General features: G+C 40.0%; 5 protein-coding genes across 5 annotated transcripts in view; 1 reads left to right on the top strand and 4 right to left on the bottom strand.

The window, feature by feature from the left end:
• The window catches only part of sh2d3cb (SH2 domain containing 3Cb), a 138,806-nt gene that overhangs the window by 100,637 nt on the left and 12,259 nt on the right, over nt 1–25,910 (top strand). The window lies entirely within an intron of this gene.
• Nucleotides 1,160–24,923, bottom strand: LOC131974663 (UDP-glucuronosyltransferase 2A2-like). The gene is made up of 2 exons (XM_059337069.1): nt 24,789–24,923; nt 1,160–3,887 (listed from the first exon to the last, which is right to left on the bottom strand). The coding sequence occupies exon 2, from the start codon at nt 3,871–3,873 to the stop codon at nt 2,293–2,295; it is 1,581 nt and encodes a 526-aa protein (XP_059193052.1). The 5' UTR covers nt 3,874–3,887; nt 24,789–24,923; the 3' UTR covers nt 1,160–2,292.
• LOC131974666 (UDP-glucuronosyltransferase 2B31-like) lies at nt 5,574–8,871 on the bottom strand. Its single transcript, XM_059337073.1, has one exon. It carries the CDS (start codon nt 8,236–8,238, stop codon nt 6,661–6,663), a length of 1,578 nt encoding a protein of 525 aa, XP_059193056.1. The 5' UTR covers nt 8,239–8,871; the 3' UTR covers nt 5,574–6,660.
• LOC131974665 (UDP-glucuronosyltransferase 2B31-like) lies at nt 10,757–24,924 on the bottom strand. The gene is made up of 2 exons (XM_059337072.1): nt 24,789–24,924; nt 10,757–12,451 (listed from the first exon to the last, which is right to left on the bottom strand). The coding sequence occupies exon 2, from the start codon at nt 12,447–12,449 to the stop codon at nt 10,872–10,874; it is 1,578 nt and encodes a 525-aa protein (XP_059193055.1). The 5' UTR covers nt 12,450–12,451; nt 24,789–24,924; the 3' UTR covers nt 10,757–10,871.
• On the bottom strand, nt 15,310–24,923 carry LOC131974664 (UDP-glucuronosyltransferase 2B31-like). Its single transcript, XM_059337071.1, has 2 exons — nt 24,789–24,923; nt 15,310–17,173 (listed from the first exon to the last, which is right to left on the bottom strand). The coding sequence occupies exon 2, from the start codon at nt 17,158–17,160 to the stop codon at nt 15,583–15,585; it is 1,578 nt and encodes a 525-aa protein (XP_059193054.1). The 5' UTR covers nt 17,161–17,173; nt 24,789–24,923; the 3' UTR covers nt 15,310–15,582.

The raw sequence follows: 25,910 nt of genomic DNA, 5'->3' as shown, positions 1-25,910 counted from the left end.
AGTTTAAAAATATAGAAGTAGATGCTCTCTATTCTTTCTTCACTCAGAGAACTATGGTTACAATGTAACCAAACATTCTCCTCAATTTCCCTCTTATATTATATGTTAAATATGTAACCAACATTTTAAGTTCTGCACTGATCATGATTGTGTTGTGAAAGTTAAAAAAACCCATAATTTTCAAAATCCAACATTTGTAGTGGGGGTTTTTTTCAGCCGTTTATAAGCAACAGCCTTTATTAAAACACATAAAAGCTTCACGAGTGGGTTATTCATCTACATATTTAATGTCATAGAACAAAACTGGAGATAAGGTCAAATATATTTAGTTTAAAAATATAGAAGTAGATGCTCTCTATTCTCTCTTCACTCAGAGCACTATGGTTACAATGTAACCGCATATTCTCTATCGTCTTGAGATTATCTCTTCGTTCCATATGAAATATGTAGAGGAGAGATAGTCTCTTCACTCAGAGAACCAACGTGACAATGTAACCAAACGTTCCGCTCATTTCACCTTTTATATTATATGTTAAATATATTACCAACATTTTAAGTTCAGCACTGATCATGATTGTGTTCTGAAAGTTAAAAAAACACATAATTTTCAAAATCCAACCTCTTTAGTGTTATTTAGCTGATTGTAAGCAACAGCCTTTTTTATGACACATAAAAGCTTCATGAGTGGGGTATTCATCTACATATATAATGTCGTACAACAAAACTTGAGAATCTCTTAAGCTTGTGTCAACCACAGACCTTAATTCTGGCATCTAACAAAAAAAACAATGCAACAAATTCCTTGATGTGAGAAAATGCTCAGTCATTCAGGGGTTTTAGGACTCATTTCTGCAGCACATACTGTACCTGTGACCTGAGTCCAGAGAAGTGGTTAAAGAAACTGAATGAAGAAAAAATCTGATGGAGAATATTGAGTTCATGTGAAGTAAACAGAAACTTCAAGTACAATGGCAATGCCCCATATCTGATAACAATAACCCAACACTAATTCAACAAATGTAAGAAGACACCAGTGAACTCAGGCTTTGGCAGTTAGTTGGTAACACCTGCTTCAAGGAACAGAATGGTAATTTAATATGTCACCATTTATTTTAGTTATGCCCTATTTAACAGAGACAATAGGCTACCTATTAACAACCATTTATACAAAATGTTCTCGTCCTTATGCCTTTGAGTAAACAGGCGTAGTGAAACGATAACACACCATATAATAACTAAACTTAAGTAATACCTGTATCCTGTAATGAACAAGATATATTAATTTAAGAACATTTTTCAAGAAATCTGCAAGAACATTACTGGATATGGACTAAAAACTGATACCTTAACTCAAGGTCTAACTTTTCACCAAACCACATTATAATTTATTTACAAATTTGTCTTCACGTCTTTCAAACTGAAACACAAAACCATGTGAGGTTTTATTTAATCTATATGTGTCAAATAGAGCATCGCCAGTAAAACGACTTGGCTGACATGATCAGATTATTTAATCACAGGTAAAAACTAACAAGATATCATCTTATATCATAATAAGGATATGCTTACAACACAAAAACAACTTCATTCGATGATTGTTGAAGTTCACAGTTACATCATTGCTTTTTGATATAATTTTCTTCTATCTTCTATCTAAATTATAAAACATATAATTGAACAGTAATTGATTGTTAGAATTGAACAGAAACTTCCAACACAATGGCACTATGTTGACAACAACCCCAAACTAATTCAGCTGTGCCAGTAGTGTAAGAGGATACCAATAAGCTGCTAGACTTTAATGATAACACCTGTTTCAAAGAACAGAACAGTCATTTGATATGTTACCAATTTTATTTAAAGGAGACAATGACGATGAAGTAAACAGAATGTTCTGGTCCTTGTTGCTTCAAGTAAACATATGCACCTACCTAAAATCCCAACATTCAGAATGAAAATGATAAAAATATAAGATGTTTGTTACAAAACTGGATAATTAAAAACATATTAAATAATGGGAATTCAAATCACAGAGCTCTGAGAATATTCCTGAATCTGGACTACAGATTCAGGACTACTCCCTGATTGACTGGACTCAAAGTCTAACTTCTCACCACACTGATTTGCTGAAGATATTTACAGATTTTTTGAGGTAGTCCTCTAACTAACAAACATACAGGTGAGTAGAACAGAAGCAGGACCTATTTGCCTGACACTTTACTGTTGTAAGACAATGTTGTTGTTTCAGGGGTGAGAAAATGTGACAAATCTTAATATCTTGTGGCAAATTCATCATTCCTTTTTGACTTTCCTTCTGGAAAACACTCTCCGCCACAAAAACTTAACAGCAGAAATGAAAAACGTAAACATGAGCAAAATAACTGCCAGCAGAAACACCAATACATCAATTGAGTGGTACTGGATCTTGGACATCTTGTAAGACTCTGTCCTGAGATGAGCTGCTCCTTTGTGCCTCATGACAAACTCGATCCAGAACATGGCCCGGTCCAGTGGTTTCGTGGGCTGGTCTCTGTGCAGGTCGGACAGCGCCTTCATCTTCTCCCTGTAGGTCGGGTCATAGAGTACCTCCTTCAGCGCTTCCAGGAAGTTGTCTTTGTTCATAGTTGCAATGTCTAGGACTTTGGCGACACCTCTTACTTTCATCCTGAAGAAGTTGTCATGCTGGTCGAACATGAGGGGCAGGCCGACCAGGGGCACACCGTGGTAGATGGCCTCCTGTATTCCGTTGGTGCCTCCATGGGCCACAAACAGTCTGGTCTTGGAGTGTCCCAGGAGGTCATTTTGAGGCAGCCAGTCCAAGAGTAAGGTGTTGTTGCCGAGGGTGGACGGTCTTTTGCCTTTGTGCCTCCATAATACCTTCTGAGGAAGTTGGGCAAAAGCTGCTGCAATGTCCTCAGCAATGTCCTCAGGAAGTTCTGCCACCAGGCTTCCCAGTGTCATGACAATGATGCCATGTTCACCAGAGCTCTGGACAAAGTCCTCTAGTTCTTTAGACAGGGGCTTGGAGGGTTTGCACTGAAATCCTGCCATGTAGACAATGTTTGGCATTGTGGGTCTTGGGAACTCCAAGGTAAAATCATTCCTCATCAGCCAGATGTCTGCCGCCTGAAACAGCTCCATGTAATGTACATCATCCCCGAAGTGACGATGGACAAATGGTATGTAGTTCGGATCTGTGACATACCAAATTTGCCAACGTGTGAAAAAATAGATAAGTATGTTTTTGACCCGCTGGGGAAATGTCATCTTGTCGGTCAGCTCTGACATTGGTATAGGGACATAGGAGAGTGGGGTTGGTGCAATTGCATGGTGCCCTTCACCCTGAACAGTCCATCTCACATTAAAGACAAGTGGAAGACCCAAACGGTGAGCCATAAGCACCCCTGCACCTGTTGCAGGGTCCGTCAGAACCAGATCATATTTTGCATCGCGGAGGCTCTGCATCAGTTGGGCATTCTCAAACATGTCCTCCAACATCCGAAGTACTTCTACATGCATCTGATAAAACTGTTCAACCAGTTCATACTCCAGGGATAAACGAGACCAAAGTGAAGCACCATCCCGCCGCAGACTTATCATTGTGGTTACAAATAACCCAAAACTTTCCTCATCAAAACCAGCAGTGGAATTTGTTGTGATGGACTCGTAGTGAGGAGAGTCCGGCTTGATGTACCAGCTGTCTGGTGGCCGAACCACTGTGATTTCATGGCCTCTGGAGTGAAGCTCCTCAACAAGGACTTTCATGTTAATCCAGTGGCTTCCATCAAGAGGAAACACCAAGACTTTCCCTCCATTTGCCAAGAGTGGAGAGCACAGCAGCACTGCGAGTCCCACGAAGATTGGTTGGTACATCTCTGAAAGAAAGTCTGACAAGAGATTCAAGAATGTTAGATACATCTCAGCAGGGCTTTAAGAGTAACTTCTAACTTTAATTGTTAACAATTGTTAAAAAATAAAAGTTATGACACCTATGGCATCTTCACATGCACCCCAAAAGTATGGACTGCTGAGTTGTATCAGGTGGGTTCAAAACATAACATGAATATATTGTTAACTACTGTTTAGTATTATTGCTTTACTTTCCACTGCTTGGGGCCAGTACACAGATGGTGATGATGATAGGGGTGTGTATGGTAGATGGGTTGCCACGAAAACACTCCTAACTTATGGATTTACAGTGAGTAGAAAATTGAAGAGCGCTTAAATGACAGGCTTCTTGTAATTATTCCCTCACTACGAGGCTACTGGACACTCATTATGGTGAACTTTGAGTCCCGACTGGCATTTTAATAGAAGGACTGGTAAATCATTTGCCCTCATTTGCGATATTATGCACTGCTTTTGCAGGCCATGAACTCTGTGAAGATAAATAAGAACATAGCGTCCTGTCTCATGTGTCGACTGGTCCACACCAGGCGGCAACCTCCGGGTCTGAGCAGGGAGGCAAATCAGGAAGTGCCTTAAGCTGCATTCTACCAAAAATTCCAGCAGGGGGCGCTAAGTTTGGCCGCAAAGAAATTCTGTCCATTCTTTTCAGTGCAAAATGAGAAAACTTCTCACTTGATTTATTACTCAGACATTTTTTGTATGACAACACTATAGTCTCAATGGCTAGTTAAGAATCTTCTTTAAGACAATTTGATGTTAATAGTTCAAATAATGGCCCCATTTTGAAGAAAAGAGAAGATGAAGAATCATATAATTTGGGGCATGGCTACCTTTGATTGACAGGTGGCTAACAAGGCGAGCCGTATCAGAAAAGAAGCAGAACAATGCGTATCCACGACAACATGTCAATAAAGTTATATATAACATTACATAGATGTAAAAAAGGACGTTTACCGATTTGGTCTCATAACTTTGACCCTTTCACACTGTATTTTCACTTAATGACAGTTTATTTGAACGTTTTGTTCAGTAAAAAATGTCTTGTTCAGTGTTTGGTTGGACTAACAGACACTCCAAGGAGTCGCTGCTCATTTTTCTTATGTAAGTTACATACATTTTGTTTTTGTTTTTTGCTAGCCAAAATTAACATCCCAGTTACTATGCTAACATGAATTAGCAGCAGCTTCTCTCAGTCAGGTTGAGGTGTAGAGAGGCGTGTAGTCAGTGTCGTCAGATCCCTCCCGCTCTTCCACAGTCCAAATATGGTCCGATCCCCGTATCGGAAACAAGATGACGATGCAAGAAGTTGATGAATGTAACGCTCAACTCGTGGCTTCCAACGGGCCACAAACCAATGTATGATGTCACGGTGACTATGTCCATTTATAGACAGTCTATGGTCCACACGCAAAAAATGCACCCTGCCTAAAAGTCATGTAATTGCAGCTGGAACCATGCACCCTTACATGCTTGCTCATAACTTATTTGAAGAGATTTAAAAAAAACAAAACATTTTTAAAGTTTAAATCCTGTCTTGCTGTGTTAATTGTTAATTTATCTCATAATGTTTGCCTAATATATATATATATATATATATATATATATATATATATATATATATATATATGCATATATAAAAAAAATGTATTAGTGTTAGAGTTTTAGTATTTTTATACTTCAAAACCCCTGTCTTTTTTCTTCTTATAAAATGGGTCAAAGGTTTGAAGACTCATCCTGCAGCCAGGTGCGTTTACAATAATTAAAACAATCAAATGAGGCCTTGAGGGAAGAACTAGCCACACTGGCCATACAAAACAGCACAACACCCTTTGTGAATTCTAGTCATGGTTGTAGCAGCTTACAGAGCATTATAGGTCAGAAGATGTGTCTTTTTTAAATCAGTGGGCAGAAAACACTTATATTCATAGAACCAATAAGTAACCAGTGTTTTCATTCCCAAAGCAATGGGCCTGTGGTCTGTTTAAGGGAAGCTTTAGGCTGGCTCTATGTTGCTGACATGAAATGTATTGATTCAAGCAAAATATTTAATGTGTGCAAAATGTTTTTTGTTTTTTTAAACCGCACTTGTATTCATAATTACATTAAAAAATAAACAACAATTAATAGGGATGGACAATATAGTTGTAACTGTTCTAAAAATGTTGATAAGGATATTTTCAACTGTTTGTTATTGTGTTTTTTGCACAGTGTATATGTATTCGTTACAGTGTCAGTAATTACATAATACACAAGAACATATATGTAATGATTAAAAAAAACTTTATTTTAAGCTTAAAATAGTATTTGTAACATTATTTATAAGTCAGTAGGAAGCCAGTAACCATGATTTTGTGTAACGATTAACATAATAACAACACAGCGTCACTGAAAAACATCAACAATAATGAATCATTGACTGGCCCATGTGAGGTACCATTGTAAGCTGCAGATGTGCATACATACTTTTTTAGTGTTATATCATATGTTATTCATTCAAATAGGTGAACATGTTTATGATAATAAGAAAGTTGTTCAAATGTCCTGCAAACAAACAAACATTGCACAAACATGACATGTTGAGGTGAAATCGTAATACAACTCAAGATTTGTGGATGCAGAAAGACTCATAACATTGTTTATACCTGGCTCAGAACTCTACAAGACCTTACAGAGGCATTTTTAAATATTATTGTGTTCTTGACAAGAAATCAGGATAGAGAAAATGTTATTAAAAATGATCTACATCATTGATCATTCCTTTTTGACTTTGCTTCTAGAAAACACTCTCCGCCACAAAAACTTAACAGCAGAAATGAAAACAGTAAACATGAGCAAAATAACTGCCAGCAGAAACACCAATACATCAATTGAGTGGTACTGGATCTTGGACATCTTGTAAGACTCTGTCTTGAGATGCGCTGCTCCTTTGTGCCTCATGACAAACTCGATCCAGAACATGGCCCGGTCCAGTGGTTTCGTGGGCTGGTCTCTGTGCAGGTCGGACAGCGCCTTCATCTTCTCCCTGTAGGTTGGGTCATAGAGTACCTCCTTCAGCGCTTCCAGGAAGTTGTCTTTGTTCATAGTTGCAATGTCTAGGACTTTGGCGACACCTCTTACTTTCATCCTGAAGAAGTTGTCATGCTGGTCGAACATGAGGGGCAGGCCGACCAGAGGCACACCGTGGTAGATGGCCTCCTGTACTCCGTTGGTGCCTCCATGGGCCACAAACAGTCTGGTCTTGGAGTGTCCCAGGAGGTCATTTTGAGGCAGCCAGTCCAAGAGTAAGGTGTTGTTGCCGAGGGTGGATGGTCTTTTGCCTTTGTGCCTCCATAATACCTTCTGAGGAAGTTGGGCAAAAGCTGCGGCAATGTCCTCAGCAATGTCCTCAGGAATTTCTTCCACTAGGGTTCCAAATGTCATGACAATGATGCCATGTTCACCAGAGCTCTGGACAAAGTCCTCTAGTTCTTTAGACAGGGGCTTGGAGGGTTTGCACTGAAATCCTGCCATGTAGACAATGTTTGGCATTGTGGGTCTTGGGAACTCCAAGGTAAAATCATTCCTCATCAGCCAGATGTCTGCCGCCTGAAACAGCTCCATGTAATGTACATCATCCCCAAAGTGACGATGGACAAATGGTTTGTAGTTCGGTTCTACGGCATACCAAATTTGGCAACATAAGAAGAAATAGTAAAGTACATTTCCGACCCGCTGGGGAAATGTCATCTTGTCGGTCAGCTCTGTGAATTGTATTGGGCAATATGACAATGGGGAAGGTGCGATTACAGGATGCCCTTCACCCTGAACAGTCCATCTCACATTAAAGACAAGTGGAAGACCCAAACGGTGAGCCATAAGCACCCCTGGACCTGTTGCAGGGTCCGTCAGAACCACATCATATTTAGCATCACGCAGGCTCTGCATCAGTTTGGTATCCTCAAACATGTCCACCACGAATTGAAGCTGCTTTACATGAATCTGATATAAAAGTTTCACCACTTCATACTCCAGAGATAAACGAGCCCAAACGGAAGCTCCTTCCCGCAGCATGTTCATCAGTCTGGTTGCAAATGACCCAAAGCCATCCTCAAAACCACCAGAGGAGTTTACAGTGATGGACTTGTATTGAGGGGACTCTGGCTTGATGTACCAGCTGTCTGACGGCCTAACGACTGTAACTTCATGGCCTCTGGAGTGAAGCTCATCAATGAGGACTTTCATGTTAATCCAGTGGCTCCCATCAAAGGGGAACACAAGGACTTTACCACCATTTGCCAAGAGTGGAGAGCAGAGCAGCACTGAGAGTCCCACCAAAATTTGTTGATACATGTCTGGAAGAAATCCAACAAGAGATGTATGAATGTTACATCAGTGTCAACAGAGTATGTTTCAACTTAAATAACTGAACATAAAGGACTGAAAAAATGGAGAAGAAAGTTGTATAATTTCAGGTACCTCATACAGATTATCCCACAGAAAGACATCTCATTAAGTTGTTCTTGAATAATGTGTTACTTTTTCAAGTCATTGACAGTTGTTAACAATAAAAAACGGTAATGACAAACAGTAACTAACGTAAGTAATGCACCCCTACTCAAGCCCTCATCCAAAAGTATGGACTGCTTAGTTGTATCAGGTGTGTTCAAAGCATAATGAAGAGTATATCATTAACTTATTTTTTTGTATTATTTATTTACTTTCCACTGCTTGTGGCCAGTAGAGAGATGATGATAATAGGGGTGTGGACAGTAGGTGGGTTACCACAAAAACACTCCTTACTTAGTTACAGAGTGCTTAAACAACAGGCTTGTAATTATTCTCTCACTACCAGGCTACCAGACACTCATTATGGGGAACTTTGAGTTCCGACTGGCATTTTAATCGAAGGACCGGTAAATAATTTGCCCTCAATTGCAATATTAGGCACTGCTTTTACATGCCGTTTACAGCGCCTTCATCTTCTCCCTGTAGGTCGGGTCATAGAGTACCTCCTTCAGTGCTTCCAGGAAGTTGTCTTCGTTCATAGTTGCAATGTCTAGGACTTTGGCAACTTTCATCCTGAAGAAGTTGTCGTGCTGGTCGAACATGAGGGGCAGGCCGACCAGGGGCACACCGTGGTAGATGGCCTCCTGTACTCCGTTGGTGCCTCCATGGGCCACAAACAGTCTGGTCTTGGAGTGTCCCAGGAGGTCATTTTGAGGCAGCCAGTCGAAGAGTAAGGTGTTGTTGCCAAGGGTGGACGGTCTTTTGCCTTTGTGACTCCATAATACCTTCTGAGGAAGTTGGGCAAAAGAAGCAGCAATGTCCTCAGCAAGGCCTTCAGAATTTTTTCCACTAGGGTTCCAAGTTTTTCTTCATTCTTGAATAATGTGTTAGTCTTGCCAGTCATTCACAATTGTTAACAATAAAAAACGGTCATGACGAACAGTAACTATTGTAACGAACCCCTACTCAAGCCCTCATCCAAAAGTATGGACTGCTGAGTTTCATCAGGTGTGTTCAAAACATAATGAAGAGTATATTGTTAACTTCTTTTTATGTGTTATTAATTTACTGTTCACTGCTTGGGGCTAATAAAGATATTATACTGTAATGATAGGGGTGTACAGCAGATGGGAACACTCCTATCTTATAGATTCACAATGGATAGATAAGTAAGAGTGCTTAAACCACAGGCTTCTTGTAATTATTCCCTCACTACGAGGCTACTGGACACTCATTATGGTGAACTTTGAGTTCCGACTGGCATTTTAATAGGAGGACTGGTAAATCATTTGTCCTCATTTGCAATATTCTCCACTGCTTTTAAAAGCCGTGAAAACTTTGAAGATATGTCACATGTCAGCTCGTACACATGAAATAAAAAAATTGACTTCGTCTACATGGCATATAATGGCAGGTAAAACCTTGCACCCTTACATACTTGCTTATCACTATTTTGAAGAGTTGGATGTCCAGTGTCATGTTCATGTCCCAGTGACATGAAAAATACATTTTCCCAGTGTTAATCCTGTCTTACTGTGTTAATTGGTAATTTATCTCATGAGATATGCCAGATACCCCCCCCCCCAAAAAAAATAAAAATAAAAATAAATAAATAAATAAATACATACATAAAATAAAAAAATTTAAAATAGAAATGGGTCAAATGTTTGATGACTTATCCTGCAATCCGGGGCGTTTACAATCATTAAGCCAATCAAATGAGGCCTTGAGGGACGAACTAGCCACACTGGTCATATAAAACCACCCTTGACCGTTTGTGGATGCTAGTCATGGTTGTAGCAGCCAACAGAGCAATACAGATCGTAAGACGTGTCTTTGGATATCAGTGGGCAAAAACACTTATTTTCATTGAACTTGGTTATAATAAGCAACCAGTGTTTTCATTCCCAAAACAATGTGCCTGAGGACTATTTCAGGGAAGCTTTAGGCTGGCTCTGTGTTGCTGACATGACAATTGTAATGTAAAATGTTTTTTCTTTTTTTTACCCTGCACTTGTATTCATGACTACATAAAAAAACAATAAGTCATAGGGTTACACAATATTTTTGTTATTATTCTAATAATGTTGCTAAGGAATTTTTCCAATGTTTTGTTTTTATTTATTATTTTTTTTATACTGTATATGTATTTGTAAAATTCAGTCATTTTGCTTTTTATATTTTTATATAAATATAAAATAACCAATATTTTGTTCAAAATGCAATGCACAAGAACATATTTGTATGTAGATATATATGTTTATTTTAAAAAAAACTTTAACAAATAATTTTATTAGATTTTATTTAAAACTTGGGGTTGTATTTGTAAGTCAGTATAAAGTCACTAAACATGATTTTGTGTAATGATTAACATAATAACATACACCCTCACTGAAAATCATCAGCAGCAATTTGCAAATATAATGGTCTTCTGAACAAGAAATCAGGATCCAGAACATGTAACAAAACAACATTCATCATTCCTTTTTGACTTTGCTTCTGGAAAACACTCTTCGCCACAAAAACTTAACAGCAGAAATGAAAACAGTAAACATGAGCAAAATAACTGCCAGCAGAAACACCAATACATCAATTGAGTGGTACTGGATCTTGGACATCTTGTAAGACTCTGTCTTGAGATGCGCTGCTCCTTTGTGCCTCATGACAAACTCGATCCAGAACATGGCCCGGTCCAGTGGTTTCGTGGGCTGGTCTCTGTGCAGGTCGGACAGCGCCTTCATCTTCTCCCTGTAGGTTGGGTCATAGAGTACCTCCTTCAGCGCTTCCAGGAAGTTGTCTTTGTTCATAGTTGCAATGTCTAGGACTTTGGCGACACCTCTTACTTTCATCCTGAAGAAGTTGTCATGCTGGTCAAACATGAGGGGCAGGCCGACCAGAGGCACACCGTGGTAGATGGCCTCCTGTACTCCGTTGGTGCCTCCATGGGCCACAAACAGTCTGGTCTTGGAGTGTCCCAGGAGGTCATTTTGAGGCAGCCAGTCCAAGAGTAAGGTGTTGTTGCCGAGGGTGGACGGTCTTTTGCCTTTGTGCCTCCATAATACCTTCTGAGGAAGTTGGGCAAAAGCTGCGGCAATGTCCTCAGCAATGTCCTCAGGAATTTCTGCCACTAGGGTTCCAAATGTCATGACAATGATGCCATGTTCACCAGAGCTCTGGACAAAGTCCTCTAGTTCTTTAGACAGGGGCTTGGAGGGTTTGCACTGAAATCCTGCCATGTAGACAATGTTTGGCATTGTGGGTCTTGGGAACTCCAAGGTAAAATCAGTCCTCATCAGCCAGATGTCTGCCGCCTGAAACAGCTCCATGTAATGTACATCATCCCCAAAGTGACGATGGACAAATGGTTTGTAGTTCGGTTCTGTGACATACCAAATTTGGCAACATAAGAAGAAATAGTAAAGTACATTTCCGACCCGCTGGGGAAATGTCATCTTGTCGGTCAGCTCTGTCAATGGTATTGGGCAATATGACAATGGGGAAGGTGCGATTACAGGATGCCCTTCACCCTGAACAGTCCATCTCACATTAAAGACAAGTGGAAGACCCAAACGGTGAGCCATAAGCACCCCTGCACCTGTTGCAGGGTCCGTCAGAACCAGATCATATTTAGCATCACGCAGGCTCTGCATCAGTTTGGTATCCTCAAACATGTCCTCCACGAATTGAAGCTGATTTACATGAATCTGATAATAAAGTTTCACCACTTCATACTCCAGAGATAAACGAGCCCAAACGGAAGCTCCTTCCCGCAGCATGTTCATCAGTCTGGTTGCAAATGACCCATAGCCATCCTCAAAACCACCAGAGGAGTTTACAGTGATGGACTTGTACTGAGGGGACTCTGGCTTGATGTACCAGCTGTCTGACAGCCTAACGACTGTAACTTCATGGCCTCTGGAGTGAAGCTCATCAATGAGGACTTTCATGTTAATCCAGTGGCTCCCATCAAAGGGGAACACCAGGACTTTACCACCATTTGCCAAGAGTGGAGAGCAGAGCAGCACTGAGAGTCCCACCAAAATTTGTTGATACATGTCTGGAAGAAATCCAACAAGAGATGTATGAATGTTACATCAGTGTCAACAGAGTATATTTCAAATTAAATATCTGAACATAACGGACTGAAAAAATGGAGAACAAAGTTGTATAATTTCAGGTACCTCATACAGATTATCCCACAGAAAGACATCTCATTAAGTTGTTCTTGAATAATGTGTTACTTTTTCAAGTCATTCACAGTTGTTAACAATAAAAAACGGTAATGACAAACAGTAACTAACGTAAGTAATGCACCCCTACTCAAGCCCTCATCCAAAAGTATGGACTGTTTAGTTGTATCAGGTGTGTTCAAAGCATAATGAAGAGTATATCATTAACTTCTTTTTTTGTATTATTTATTTACTTTCCACTGCTTGTGGCCAGTAGAGAGATGATGATAATAGGGGTGTGGACAGTAGGTGGGTTACCACAAAAACACTCCTTACTTAGTTACAGAGTGCTTAAACAACAGGCTTGTAATTATTCTCTCACAACCAGGCTACCAGACACTCATTATGGGGAACTTTGAGTTCCGACTGGCATTTTAATCGAAGGACCGGTAAATAATTTGCCCTCAATTGCAATATTATGCACTGCTTTTACATGCCGTTTACAGCGCCTTCATCTTCTCCCTGTAGGTCGGGTCATAGAGTACCTCCTTCAGTGCTTCCAGGAAGTTGTCTTTGTTCATAGTTGCAATGTCTAGGACTTTGGCAACTTTCATCCTGAAGAAGTTGTCATGCTGGTCGAACATGAGGGGCAGGCCGACCAGGGGCACACCGTGGTAGATGGCCTCCTGTACACCGTTGGTGCCTCCATGGGCCACAAACAGTCTGGTCTTTGAGTGTCCCAGGAGGTCATTTTGAGGCAGCCAGTCCAAGAGTAAGGTGTAGTTGCCAAGGGTGGACGGTCTTTTGCCTTTGTGACTCCATAATACCTTCTGAGGAAGTTGGGCAAAAGAAGCAGCAATGTCCTCAGCAAGGCCTTCAGAATTTTTTCCACTAGGGTTCCAAATTTTTCTTCATTCTTGAATAATGTGTTAGTCTTGCCAGTCATTCACAGTTGTTAACAATAAAAAACGGTCATGACGAACAGTAACTATTGTAACGAACCCCTACTCAAGCCCTCATCCAAAAGTATGGACTGCTGAGTTTCATCAGGTGTGTTCAAAACATAATGAAGAGTATATTGTTAACTTCTTTTTATGTGTTATTGATTTACTTTCCACTGCTTGGGGCTAATAAAGATATTATACTGTAATGATAGGGGTGTACAGCAGATGGGAACACTCCTATCTTATAGATGTTGGGGCAAGATGGCGCCAGTGTGTGTGGCGAGCCGTCAGATGCTCCGACTGTTGTGTGTGTTTCTACTGCTTGTATCACTTGTTTCGCAAACTGTCAACTCTCTGCTGGTATATGATCGCCAAACGCTGCTACACCTGAGAATATCCAACAAACTACTCATCAACTTTGAGTATAACGGACAAAAAACGTCTCCCTTCCTACTAAACATCCCGTCATACCTCTGCCGCACTCCTGTGCTACCTCCGCGGCGTAAACGTCACCGCCGTCGAGGTAAGCGGAGTGGCTGTCTGGTGAGGCTGAGGGCCGGGTTGGTGCGTCCTGATCGAGGTGGATATGGAGCGGGACCTCGCCTTTGTATCTCCCGACGTTCGCTGGACCCTGTCGCTGCCTGGTTGGTACCGGTGGCGGGTTCGGATTGGATGTTCCAGCCCCGTGGACCCTGCTCTCCTTGTCCCCGCCGGCGCGGAGTGAATCTGGGGAACCTGCGGCCTCTGTGTCGGGTCTCCCTGTCAGCTGCTCGCCCTGACCCGCCGGCTCCTGCCCGGTTTGGCTTGGTAAACGCCAGATCGCTTGGGAACAAATCATTCATCCTTAAGGATTACTTCATGTCGCGGGAATTGGATTTCCTGTTTATTACCGAGACCTGGCTGAGTGTTGGTGAGTCCGGTGTCTTTTCAGAACTTCTACCTGTTGACTGCTCCTTTTTTAACTCTCCTCGAACGTCTGGCCGAGGTGGAGGAATTGCGACTGTTTTTAAGAGTGACTTTAAATGTAAACAGTTATCGCCGTCATCCACATTCTATTGGATTGGATTGGACATGAAAAATACATTTTCCCAGTGTTAATCCTGTCTTACTGTGTTAATTGGTAATTTATCTCATGAGATATGCCAGATACCCCCCCCCCCCCCAAAAAAAAAAATTAATTAATGAATTAATTAAATAAATAAATCAGTGTAAGAGTATTTTATTTCAAAATCCCTGTCTTTTTCCTTCTTTAAAATGGATCAAATGTTTGATGACTTATCCTGCAATCCGGGGCGTTTACAATCATTAAGCCAATCAAATGAGGCCTTGAGGGACGAACTAGCCACACTGGTCATATAAAACCACCCTTGACCGTTTGTGGATGCTAGTCATGGTTGTAGCAGCCAACAGAGCAATACAGATCGTAAGACGTGTCTTTGGATATCAGTGGGCAAAAACACTTATTTTCATCGAACTTGGTTATAATAAGCAACCAGTGTTTTCATTCCCAAAACAATGTGCCTGAGGACTATTTCAGGGAAGCTTTAGGCTGGCTCTGTGTTGCTGACATGACAATTGTAATGTAAAATGTTTTTTCTTTTTTTTGCCCTGCACTTGTATACATGACTACATAAAAAACAATAAGTCATAGCGTTACACAATATTTTTGTTATTATTCTAATAATGTTGCAAAGGAATTTTTCCAATGTTTTGTTTTTATTTTGTGTTTTTTTTATACTGTATATGTATTTGTAAAATTCAGTCATTTTGCTTTTTATATTTTTATATAAATATAAAATAACCAATATTTTGTTCAAAATGCAATGCACAAGAACATATTTGTATGTAGATATATATGTTTATTTTAAAAAAACTTTAACAAATCATTTTATTAGATTTTATTTAAAGCTTGGGGTTGTATTTGTAAGTCAGTGTAAAGTCACTAAACATGATTTTGTGTAATGATTAACATAATAACATACACCCTCACTGAAAATCATCAACAGCAATTTGCAAATATAATGGTCTTCTGAACAAGAAATCAGGATCCAGAACATGTAACAAAACAACATTCATCATTCCTTTTTGACTTTGCGTCTGGAAAACACTCTGCACCACAAAAACTTAACAGCAGAAATGAAAAACGTAAACATGAGTAAAATAACTGCCAGCAGAAACACCAATACATCAATGGAGTAGTACTGGATCTTGGACATCTTGTAAGACTCTGTCCTGAGATGCGCTGCTCCTTTGTGCCTCATGACAAACTCGATCCAGAACATGGCCCGGTCCAGTGGTTTCGTGGGCTGGTCTCTGTGCAGGTCGGACAGCGCCTTCATCTTCTCCCTGTAGGTCGGGTCATAGAGTACCTCCTTCAGCGCTTCCAGGAAGTTGTCTTTGTTCATAGTTGCAATGTCTAGGACTTTGGCGACACCTCTTACTTTCACCCTGAAGAAGTTGTCATGCTGGTCGAACATGAGGGGCAGGCCGACCAGAGGCACACCGTGGTAGATGGCCTCCTGTACTCCGTTGGTGCCTCCATGGGCCACAAACAGTCTGGTCTTGGAGTGTCCCAGGAGGTCATTTTGAGGCAGCCAGTCCAAGAGTAAGGTGTTGTTGCCGAGGGTGGACGGTCTTTTGCCTTTGTGCCTCCATAATACCTTCTGAGGAAGTTGGGCAAAAGCTGCTGCAATGTCCTCAGCAATGTCCTCAGGAATTTCTTCCACTAGGGTTCCAAATGTCATGACAATGATGCCATGTTCACCAGAGCTCTGGACAAAGTCCTCTAGTTCTTTAGACAGGGGCTTGGAGGGTTTGCACTGAAATCCTGCCATGTAGACAATGTTTGGCATTGTGGGTCTTGGGAACTCAAAGGTAAAATCATTCCTCATCAGCCAGATGTCTGCCGCCTGAAACAGCTCAATGTAATGTACATCATCCCCAAAGTGACGATGGACAAATGGTTTATAGTTTGGTTCTATGGAATACCAAATTTGCCAACTTAAGAAGAAATAGTAAAGTACGTTTTTGACCCGCTGGGGAAATGTCATCTTGTCGGTCAGCTCTGTCACTGGTATTGGGCAATATGACAATGGGGAAGGTGCGATTACAGGATGCCCTTCACAGTGAACAGTCCATCTCACATTTAAGACAAGTGGAAGACCCAAACGGTGAGCCATAAACACCCCAACACCAGACACAGGGTCCGTCAGAACCAGATCATATTTAGCATCACGGAGGCTCTGCATCAGTTTGGTATCCTCAAACATGTCCTCCACGAATTGAAGCTGTTTTGCATGAAGCTGATAAAAAACTTGCACCACTTCATACTCCAGAGATAAACGAGCCCAAATGGAAGCTCCTTCCCGCAGCATGTTCATCAGTGTGGTTGCAAATGACCCAAAGCCATCCTCAAAACCACCAGAGGAGTTTACAGTGATGGACTTGTACTGAGCGGAATCTGGCTTGATGTACCAGCTGTCTGACGGCCTAATGACTGTAACTTCATTGCCTCTGGAGTGAAGCTCATCAATAAGGACCTTCATGTTAATCCAGTGGCTTCCATCAAAGGGGAACACCAGGACTTTACCACTATTTGCCAAGAGTGGAGAGCAGAGCAGCACTGAGAGTCCCACCAAGATTGGTTGGTACATGTCTGGACGATATCTGACAAGAAATGCAAGAATGTTACATCAGTCTCAACAAGGCTCTAAGAGTATCTGCTAACTTTACGTTACCACTTGTGGCCACGTAATTTTTTGGCTGTTTTCAGATTTCTACCTTGCCCAGTGAGGCCAATTAACAGTAAATTCATTGTAGTTGTGTGAGCACCCTCATTGTGAACATACATATTATTATTCACCCTCCTGGTATGATAACCAGTCTTTCTGTATCTGGTGATGTAATCTAATTTATTAACAAATACAAATAACACAAAAAAGTAGAACTGAATGTGTAATTAATTGAATTGTTCTGCAATTTTGCCATGCCATCTCCCTGGCTCTGTTAATAGCAGCAGAATTGCCTGTTTTTGTGACAGTCACTTGATATTCTTCATAAAGCTCCTTCAGTGCTGATTTTCACCCTTTTATTGCAACATCTGATTGGCTGTTCCCGGCTGTTCCACAATCAATTAATATGGGCTGCTTATCTACTCCGTGCTCATGCAAAATGCTGGCTTGTAAAGTTCAGTTTGAGTTTGCGTTGACTAGACATGGCAGAGCTCCATTAGTGGAACGGCTTTAGCCCTAAGTAGCCCTAAGCCGAGCGATTTAATGCAACAGAGTGCAGCTGAATTTCGTATAGTGCAGAGTTTGATTATAAGCATTAAAAAATGCTTGGTTGAAAACAACCCATTCTCGGTAGTTTTTAACCCAGCTACTGGGTAACTATTGGATTAACTACCCAGCAAGATGGGTTGCTTGTTTAACCCAACAAGATGGGTGAAATATTCTACCCAAATATGGGTTAATAATAACTGCACTGCTGGGTTATTTGTACCCTATAATTAGGGCCACGGGGCAATCGCACAGTGTGCTATTACTTTTCTCTACAGAATACAAATTTTTCGAGACATAAGTCGCAACGTAAATCGCGAAAAACTGCCCAAAATTTTGCATTCATTCAACCTAAACACACCCTATTCAAACCTCTGCATATGCTCCAGCTTGTTTTGATTCCGTCCGGTTAATCAGCCCATCTGGATGATGCTGTAAAAAGTATGTGAGCAATTACCATTTTCAACGTGTTGTCGCTCACGTAGCTTACAATGTCGGAGCACGCCGACACACCATTCTCGTCTAATACACCTCTCTCTGACATACATCTCTCTGTTTACCGCACACACTAAACACACACTGATGTTACGCATTTTGGCTTTCAATCACGTGATTATGATGAGGCGTGAGTACACGGGGATTTCAAATGGAGAGCAGGAAGTAAACATCGGTAGCCTGAACATCACCATCATCAACATTAGAATGCTAGCTCGCCTGTATCACATTGCTGTTAAACAAATCAAATAAATGAATGATATACGTTTAACCCATTAACGCCGGGAAAGCATTACCGCATTTCAACCATTAAAGCCGGGAGCGCTGTTGCGTCACTCTACCATTAAGGCCGGGACAGCGGATATGTCATTTTGTAGTATTTGTATTTTTTTCCACCTATTTTTGGTCCCCTGGCCAATGAAATGCATCAGAACATGATCAGAATACATGCGGGAGTGTCGCAATGCAACATCGGACTTTTCCAGAACTTATAAATCATGACGGAAGACGACTATAGCGGAGGAGCTCAGCAGTAAGTGACGTAGGAGATCTGATTAAAACAGCGCCGATGATTTATTTGCTGATCCGGACTTTGAACCCTCGGAACCAATCGACCGGCATTTATGGATGAGGAATATGTTTTTAGACGACATATTTTCACCAAAGAACAGACAGATTTGTGGCCATCTGGAGATAATAAGATTATTAATAATATATTAATATTAATAATAATAATAATAATAATAATAGGCTAATTGATTGTGATGATGATATAAGAAATCAGGACTGTTTATGTCTTATATTACTTTATTCGTCGTTGAGTACCCTGAAAAGTGCAATATATAAAATGTATTATTATTATTATTTATTATTATTATTATGATAAAAAAAAATGTTTTTATTAGAGTAGGCTAATGAGAACTATGTCTTGTTCTTCCAGTGGTCATATCATGTTTGCATCTTGCTAATGGGCTTGTATTAGTATTATTTATTATTAGTATTTAAAAAAAAAAAATGTATTGAAGGTTTGGACAAATAAACTCAACTTCGTATGAAAGCCACGGGTATAAGCTCTCAAATACTTTTCGAATTCCATTTTTATCTGCTACAGAGGCTGAAAAATCTATTATTTAGTAGGTGTTGAATTTCCAGAAAAACTTCAGGTTTTAGGGGTTCATTTGAAAATCGCCCATAGGTTTTCCAGGCATTTTTTCCAGGCGCTTTAGGCCATAATGGGTTAATTTGGTCTCTCTCAACAACACCAAGTTGGTCTTGGTCTCGCTGGCCCGCTAACATTAGCACACTATCGATCACCCGCTAACGTTAGCCGCTGACGCTGCCGCTTCAGCAAACATCCCTGTTATTATACTGTGATTGTAATTGAACGCGGCTGTTCTCGCATTAAGACTGATTGTGACCAGCGTAGACCGCCCTCTGCCAGAACTGTGAATGGTTGGAATTTCCAATTGAAGTGCCAAGTTGCTCACACCTGGGTGGTTGTTACCAACCCTAGATGGCCACTTAATTGCTCACTTGCCCTCACAGAGATGAATTATCAGAATTCAGAAAGGAATGCAGATTTAGGCTAATCACAGAAAATATTCAGAGAGATTCAGACCGCCCCAGCTGAAAAACTCTTACTGCCCAGTCAGTATAGTTTTTTTTTTGTGAATTTCTGTATATTTTGCCAGTACATACTTTCACTTCTCTCAATGCAACGCAACCAGAGGACTTTCGTCCGAATTGGATTGAGAAAACTCTGATATTTAAAGGGAGTAGCCCTGTCTCTGGATCCCGCCCTCTACCAGAGCTGTGAATGGTTGGAATTTCCAATTGAAGTGCAAAGTTGCTCACACCTGGGGGTTGTTACCAACCCTAGATGGCCACTTAATTGCTCACTTGCCCTCACAGAGATGAATTCTCAGAATTCAGAAAGGAATGCAGATTTAGGCTAATCACAGAAAATATTCAGAGAGATTCAGACCGCCCCAGCTGAAAAACTCTTACTGCCCCAGTCAGTATAGGTTTTCTTAGTGAATTTCTGTGTATTTTGCCAGTATATACTTTCACTTCTCTCTGAGAAATTTAGAATGTTTTGTATGTTTGGTACTCTACTCACCACAGTGTCACTTTGTCTCAGAAAGTCAAAAGTGGACCTTCTCTCAGTTGTTCTGAAGGCTTTTCATCAACTGATGGCATCCAAATTGTCACTGTGAGAACAGCAGCACAATGTCCTGTGGTGTCGTCTCTCACCGCGCGCACCAAATATGTCGCCAATCATTTAGTCGCAAGCCTGTCGTAACCATAGACTGTATATAAATAATGGACGTAGTGACCGTGACGTCACCCATTGGTTTGTGGACTGCCCGTTGGAAGCCTTGAGTTCAGCGTTACACTCGTCGCCATCTTGTTTCCAATACGGGGATCAGACCATATTTGGACTGTGGAGGAGTGAGAGGGATCTGATCACTGTCTACAGCCTCTCTACACCTCAACCTGACTGAGAGTTAGTTTTGGCTAGCAAAAAACAAAAACGAAATGTACGTTACTTACCTAAGAAAACTGAGCAGCGACTCCTTGGAGTGTCTGTTAGTCCAACCAAACGCTGAACAAGACATTTTTAATGAACAAAACGTTCAAATAAACTGTCATTAAGTGAAAATACAGTGAAAGGGTCAAAGTTATGAGACCAAACCGGTAAACGTCCTTTTTTATATCTATATAACGTTGTACTTTATTGATACGTTGCCGTGGATACGCATCGTTCTGCTTCTCGTCTTGTAAGTGACCTGTCAATCAAAGGTAGCCACGCCCCAAATCATATGATTCTTTATCTTCTCTTTTCTTCCAAATGAGGCCATTATTTGAACTATTAACATCAAATTGTCTTGAAAAAGATTCTTAACTAGCCATTGAGACTATAGTGTTGTCATAAAAAATGTTTATGAGGTAATAAATCAAGTGAGAAGTTTTCTCATTTTGCACTGAAATGAATGGACAGATTTTTTTTGCAGCCAAACTTAGCACCCCCTGCTGGAATTTTCAGTAGAATGCAGCTTAAGGCACTTCCTGTGTTGCCTCCCTGCTCAGACATGGAGGTTGCCGCCTGTACTCTACTCACCACAGTGTCACTTTGTCTCAGAAAGTCAAAAGTGGACCTTCTCTCAGTTGTTCTGAAGGCTTTTCATCAACTGATGGCATCCAAATTGTCACTGTGAGAACAGCAGCACAATATCCTGTGGTGTCGTCTCTCACCGCGTGCACCAAGTATGTCGCCAATCATTTAGTCGCAAGCCTGTCATAATGGAAGCCGATGTAAGGCTTGACAAAAAAAAAACTGAAATGTGTGAATCTATCTAAATATTGAATTATTGGTTGTACATTTTTGGTCACATTTCCTAAATGACAAAGGCATCTTAATGCTTCTCTACTAATTATAATAACATAAATAAATCATGCTTTACCAATGCAAAGGTGTCAAATATAATTCAATGCAATTTGTATCCAATGCATACAGTACTTGCACTCGCACTGTGTAGTTTGATATCTGCGCAGGGCTGGGCGATATGGCAAAAAAAAAAGATCACAATATATTATTACATATTAGCCCAAGCTCTTAATGTTTTGTTAACTTGTTTATTGAACTTCCATTAAGTAATACCTTGTTTCTCTGTAAGTTTTCATATGTTTGATGCTATTGAATGCACCATTCCTGTGTGTGAAGTGCCATGCTGTGAATGTCAGTTTTCTCTAAATAGAGCAGTGGATAGATTGTAATTTCCTTTACTCTTTCCCAACATTCACCTGTACCTCCCTGTTTTATTGCTCCAAGTCATGGCTGACATATATTTCGCTGCCCTCATCTCCGCGTTTAGCTCCCTACTGCAAAAAACATTAAGCTTATCAAGTATTTTCTTCTTATATCTAGCAATAGTATCTTAATTATATTGTTTTGAGTATAATTTACCTACTGACCATAGCGTTATGTACTTATTTAATTATTATCTTATTGTTTAAAGACTTCTTCTTAAGGATTGACTTTGTGAGCTTTTTCATGCTTTTCAAGCTATTCAACTGTTGAATATGGTGAGTTTTTACCTAAAATATTGGCTCCAATTGAGAGTTTTAGTTACATGTAGTTTTAATGTTATTTCAAAAGCATTTTCTATCACCAAAACGTGCCTGTTTCAAGTATTGCTGGCTTATTTTAATGTTACTAAAGTTGAGCTATTTAAGCCACAATTGCTCAAAATAAATATATTTGGATTTCTTTTTAACATATCATTTGTTTTTCCAGTGCCTAGATATTTTTTACTTACTTAAAGAATTCTTACACAGAAAAATGTACTTACTGCACGGGCAGATACTTTTACTTGTTTCAAGCATGTATTTGCTTAATTCTTATTTATTTCTTTTTTTTTTTGTCAGTTGGTTTCTGCAGTGTAGTAGTGGAGCAGGAAAAGCTGGACTCTGATTGGCTGTTGTCCTGCACATTTCTGACATGTTTGATCAGCGGCGGTTCTACACAGGGGCCTCCAGGGGCCACTGCTCCTGTGAAGAAGCCTTTGGCCCCTGCTGTGGCCCCTGTGTCAAATTAATAATAAAATGATCAATTTCTAACGATGAACAATGGAACAATTCTAGCCTTTTTTTTGTTCAAACAATAGCTCATTGTACAGAAAAAAAGGAACCCAGAATGTGTGCATTGTATAATAGTTTCATTGTGCAATTAAATATCATTCTGACTGTGCTGCACAAAAATGAGAAATGTCTTGTCATACAAAAAAAAACTGTCATTGTTGGTGAGTCTCATTATTTAAATCAATGTATTTGTATCTTCCAAATATAGTTAAATTAGATGTTTAAATAAGCTAAACTAAAGATTTTGAATGCTCAAATATCATCTTTGCCATTTTTTTTATGTGCTAATGTCCCCTCTGATTAAACACTGGCCTCTCCTTGGTCCCCCTACGTCCGCACATCAAACCAGTGAATCCTAACATCTTGAATCTGTACAGCAGAGCAACACTATCCGTCTCTGAGATGAACAGATGCCACAACTTACCGTTGAGAGCAGAGGATGTCTTTTAAAAGTTTCAGTAGTGTATGCACACCACTATAGGGCTTTCCACAATCCAGGCACACTGCTCCAAGACTTACATAACTTACAGATTCACAATCTCAATCACAGGCTTCATGATTACACAACAACACACTTCCTGCCTGGAGGTTCCCATGAGTGTGTGTTTGAGTCTCACGTTTCACAGCTTAGTGTACTTTGGTCTCTCAGTAATGAGAGGTGTCGAACTACGATGGAGATTTCATAGCAGCTCCTTCATTGTATTTACAAGGTCAAATGAGTTCAGCTGTCTCTGCACATGTTGCTTTAAATATACTATTATATCATTTTGTGTGAGCAAAAGTAATATTTCTCAGGTTCAGATGACAAAATACTGAGAACCGCTACTACATCTGATGTCAGAAAGTGATCATGTGAGCGTTTGGGGATACAGTTAAAACTACTTTTTACTTAAATTTTAAATAACTTTAGTGGTGGAATGTAACTAGCACATTTACTCAAATACTGAACTTAAGTACAATTTTGAGGTACTTGTACTTAACTTGAGTATTTCCATTTTATGTAACTTTATACGTCTACTCCACTACATTTAGCTGCCAGCTTTAGTTACGTTTCAGGTTGAAATTTAACCTAAAAGTTTTTATCCTTTTTTTAAATTTTTTTTAATTAAACCTTATAACAGTATTTTCAGTTGTTAAAATTAGCTCAATCTTTCCAAACTAAATGCTGCTTACATAAATGCATGAATACAAAAAATCTAATTATATATTTTGAATCTATAAAGTAATCTGAGTGAAGTCCATTTTGCACTACAACTACCTTTACGTTTGATACTTTGAGTGCATTTTGATGCTGATACTTTTGTACTTTTACTGCAGTAAGTTTTTAATGCAGGACTTTTACTGCAGTGGAGTCATTTCACAATGTGGTATTAGTACTTTTACTGCAGTAAGGGATCTGAAAACTTTGTCTACCACTGTTTAAAGCATCTTGTAAGTTGAGAGCCGCGACTAACTGTATGCATGATCTCTGAATTCGGAAAAAACAAAGTCCGGCTGTGTGCTGACATGCATCTGTTTTGGATAATTCCTCAGTCCCCTCATGTGGGTTACATAAAGCATGCTTTCTGAATCTGTGTCTCATTGTTTTTTCCTCATTTTAAACCTTTTTAGCTTTGCTTTCCTTCTCTCAGTATATATTAGATAATTATAAGGAGTGTTTTTGAGCAAACCTGGCTTCAAAGGATCAAACGTGCAGTCCTGCTGTTTTTCTTTAGTTGTTAAAAGGAAACATCTGGAAGTTTTTAGACTTTGAGAGCGCTGCATCCATCTGCAGGGTTTAGCTGAACACTCAATGCATGCAGCATAGTAATATCCAGTATAAACACATTCACACATACGCTTAAATCAGTAAAGAAGAATCAACATACCTCTGACTGTAAGCCTGTAAAAGTCTTTCGCTGGTCCTGTTGTGAACACTCACACGCAGCTTCACAGTTCCACGTGTTCCCACCAGCTCCTAGTTTGCAGGTCCGGCCTCTCTCTCGCCCGGCAGCTGACTGACTGACTGTCGTCCAGCTCTGATGGTTACAGCAGCTCGGAGGGTGTTGGCTCTGAACGGGGCTAAAGTTCAGAGTGTGTGTGGCGTGCACAAGTTGGTTGGTTACACAAGGGAGATATAAATCAAAGACCATCTCACATGGCAAACTTAGACCTTGACCATAAGATACAGCACTGAGATAAGACTGAAATGTCCAAGCAGGTTAATGGAGCAAAAGCAAATTACTTTATAAGAAAACCTTTTGTTTTAACCCCGCTGTTATGTTGAAGGTCAAATCGACCCATTTCAAAGCTTAAAAAAAAAAAAAAAAAAAAAATAGTTAAAAGTATTTGTTTGGGATGAAACATCTTCTGCTTGGTTTAATAAGTGTAATCAACATATAAAATGAAAATGGTTCATTTCACATATTTGCATGTTGATATTACATGGATACTGTTCGGGTCAATTTCACCACACAGTTTGATACACATGCACCTCGTTCATTTCCACCTTTTAACTTTTGTGTATTTCTGGTTCTAAACATTGCAGACTCATTTGTCTTGATTTTAATTCAGCAGGTTGTATTTTATATGTAGGTCTTTCCAATTAATATAAACATTAACATACATTATCCTCATTGAAACATGATCTCATGGATTAAAGTTCTCAGTCACTACGACGGATTTCCATCATTTGGAGTTCACAGAGACCACTTATGAGATCAATAGCCGTGTTTCCTTTAGGGTAAAGAGTGGCCGCTGGGAAAGTCTCAGGCCACGCCCTCTCAAATGTCCGCTCACTCTACGAGTTTCGACTACAAGTTAGCCCCCAGAGGGATTTAGAGACTCTGGAGGTAACGTATGGTTTTCACCGTCGCTAATTGTGCACAACATCAGCAGCTGAAAGCAGCATGGCTAATTATGCACAGAGTCTCCGCTGATCATAAACATATTGATTGTGAATTAACGGCATCACTAACTGTGCACAGAGTGTCCGATGCTTGTTGTAAACA

The sequence above is a fragment of the Centropristis striata genome, chromosome 7 (assembly GCF_030273125.1).
Source record: "Centropristis striata isolate RG_2023a ecotype Rhode Island chromosome 7, C.striata_1.0, whole genome shotgun sequence".
Taxonomy (NCBI): Eukaryota; Metazoa; Chordata; class Actinopteri; order Perciformes; family Serranidae; genus Centropristis; species Centropristis striata.
Note: the sequence above shows the minus strand (reverse complement) of the source record. Positions and strands in the feature narration are given on the sequence as shown.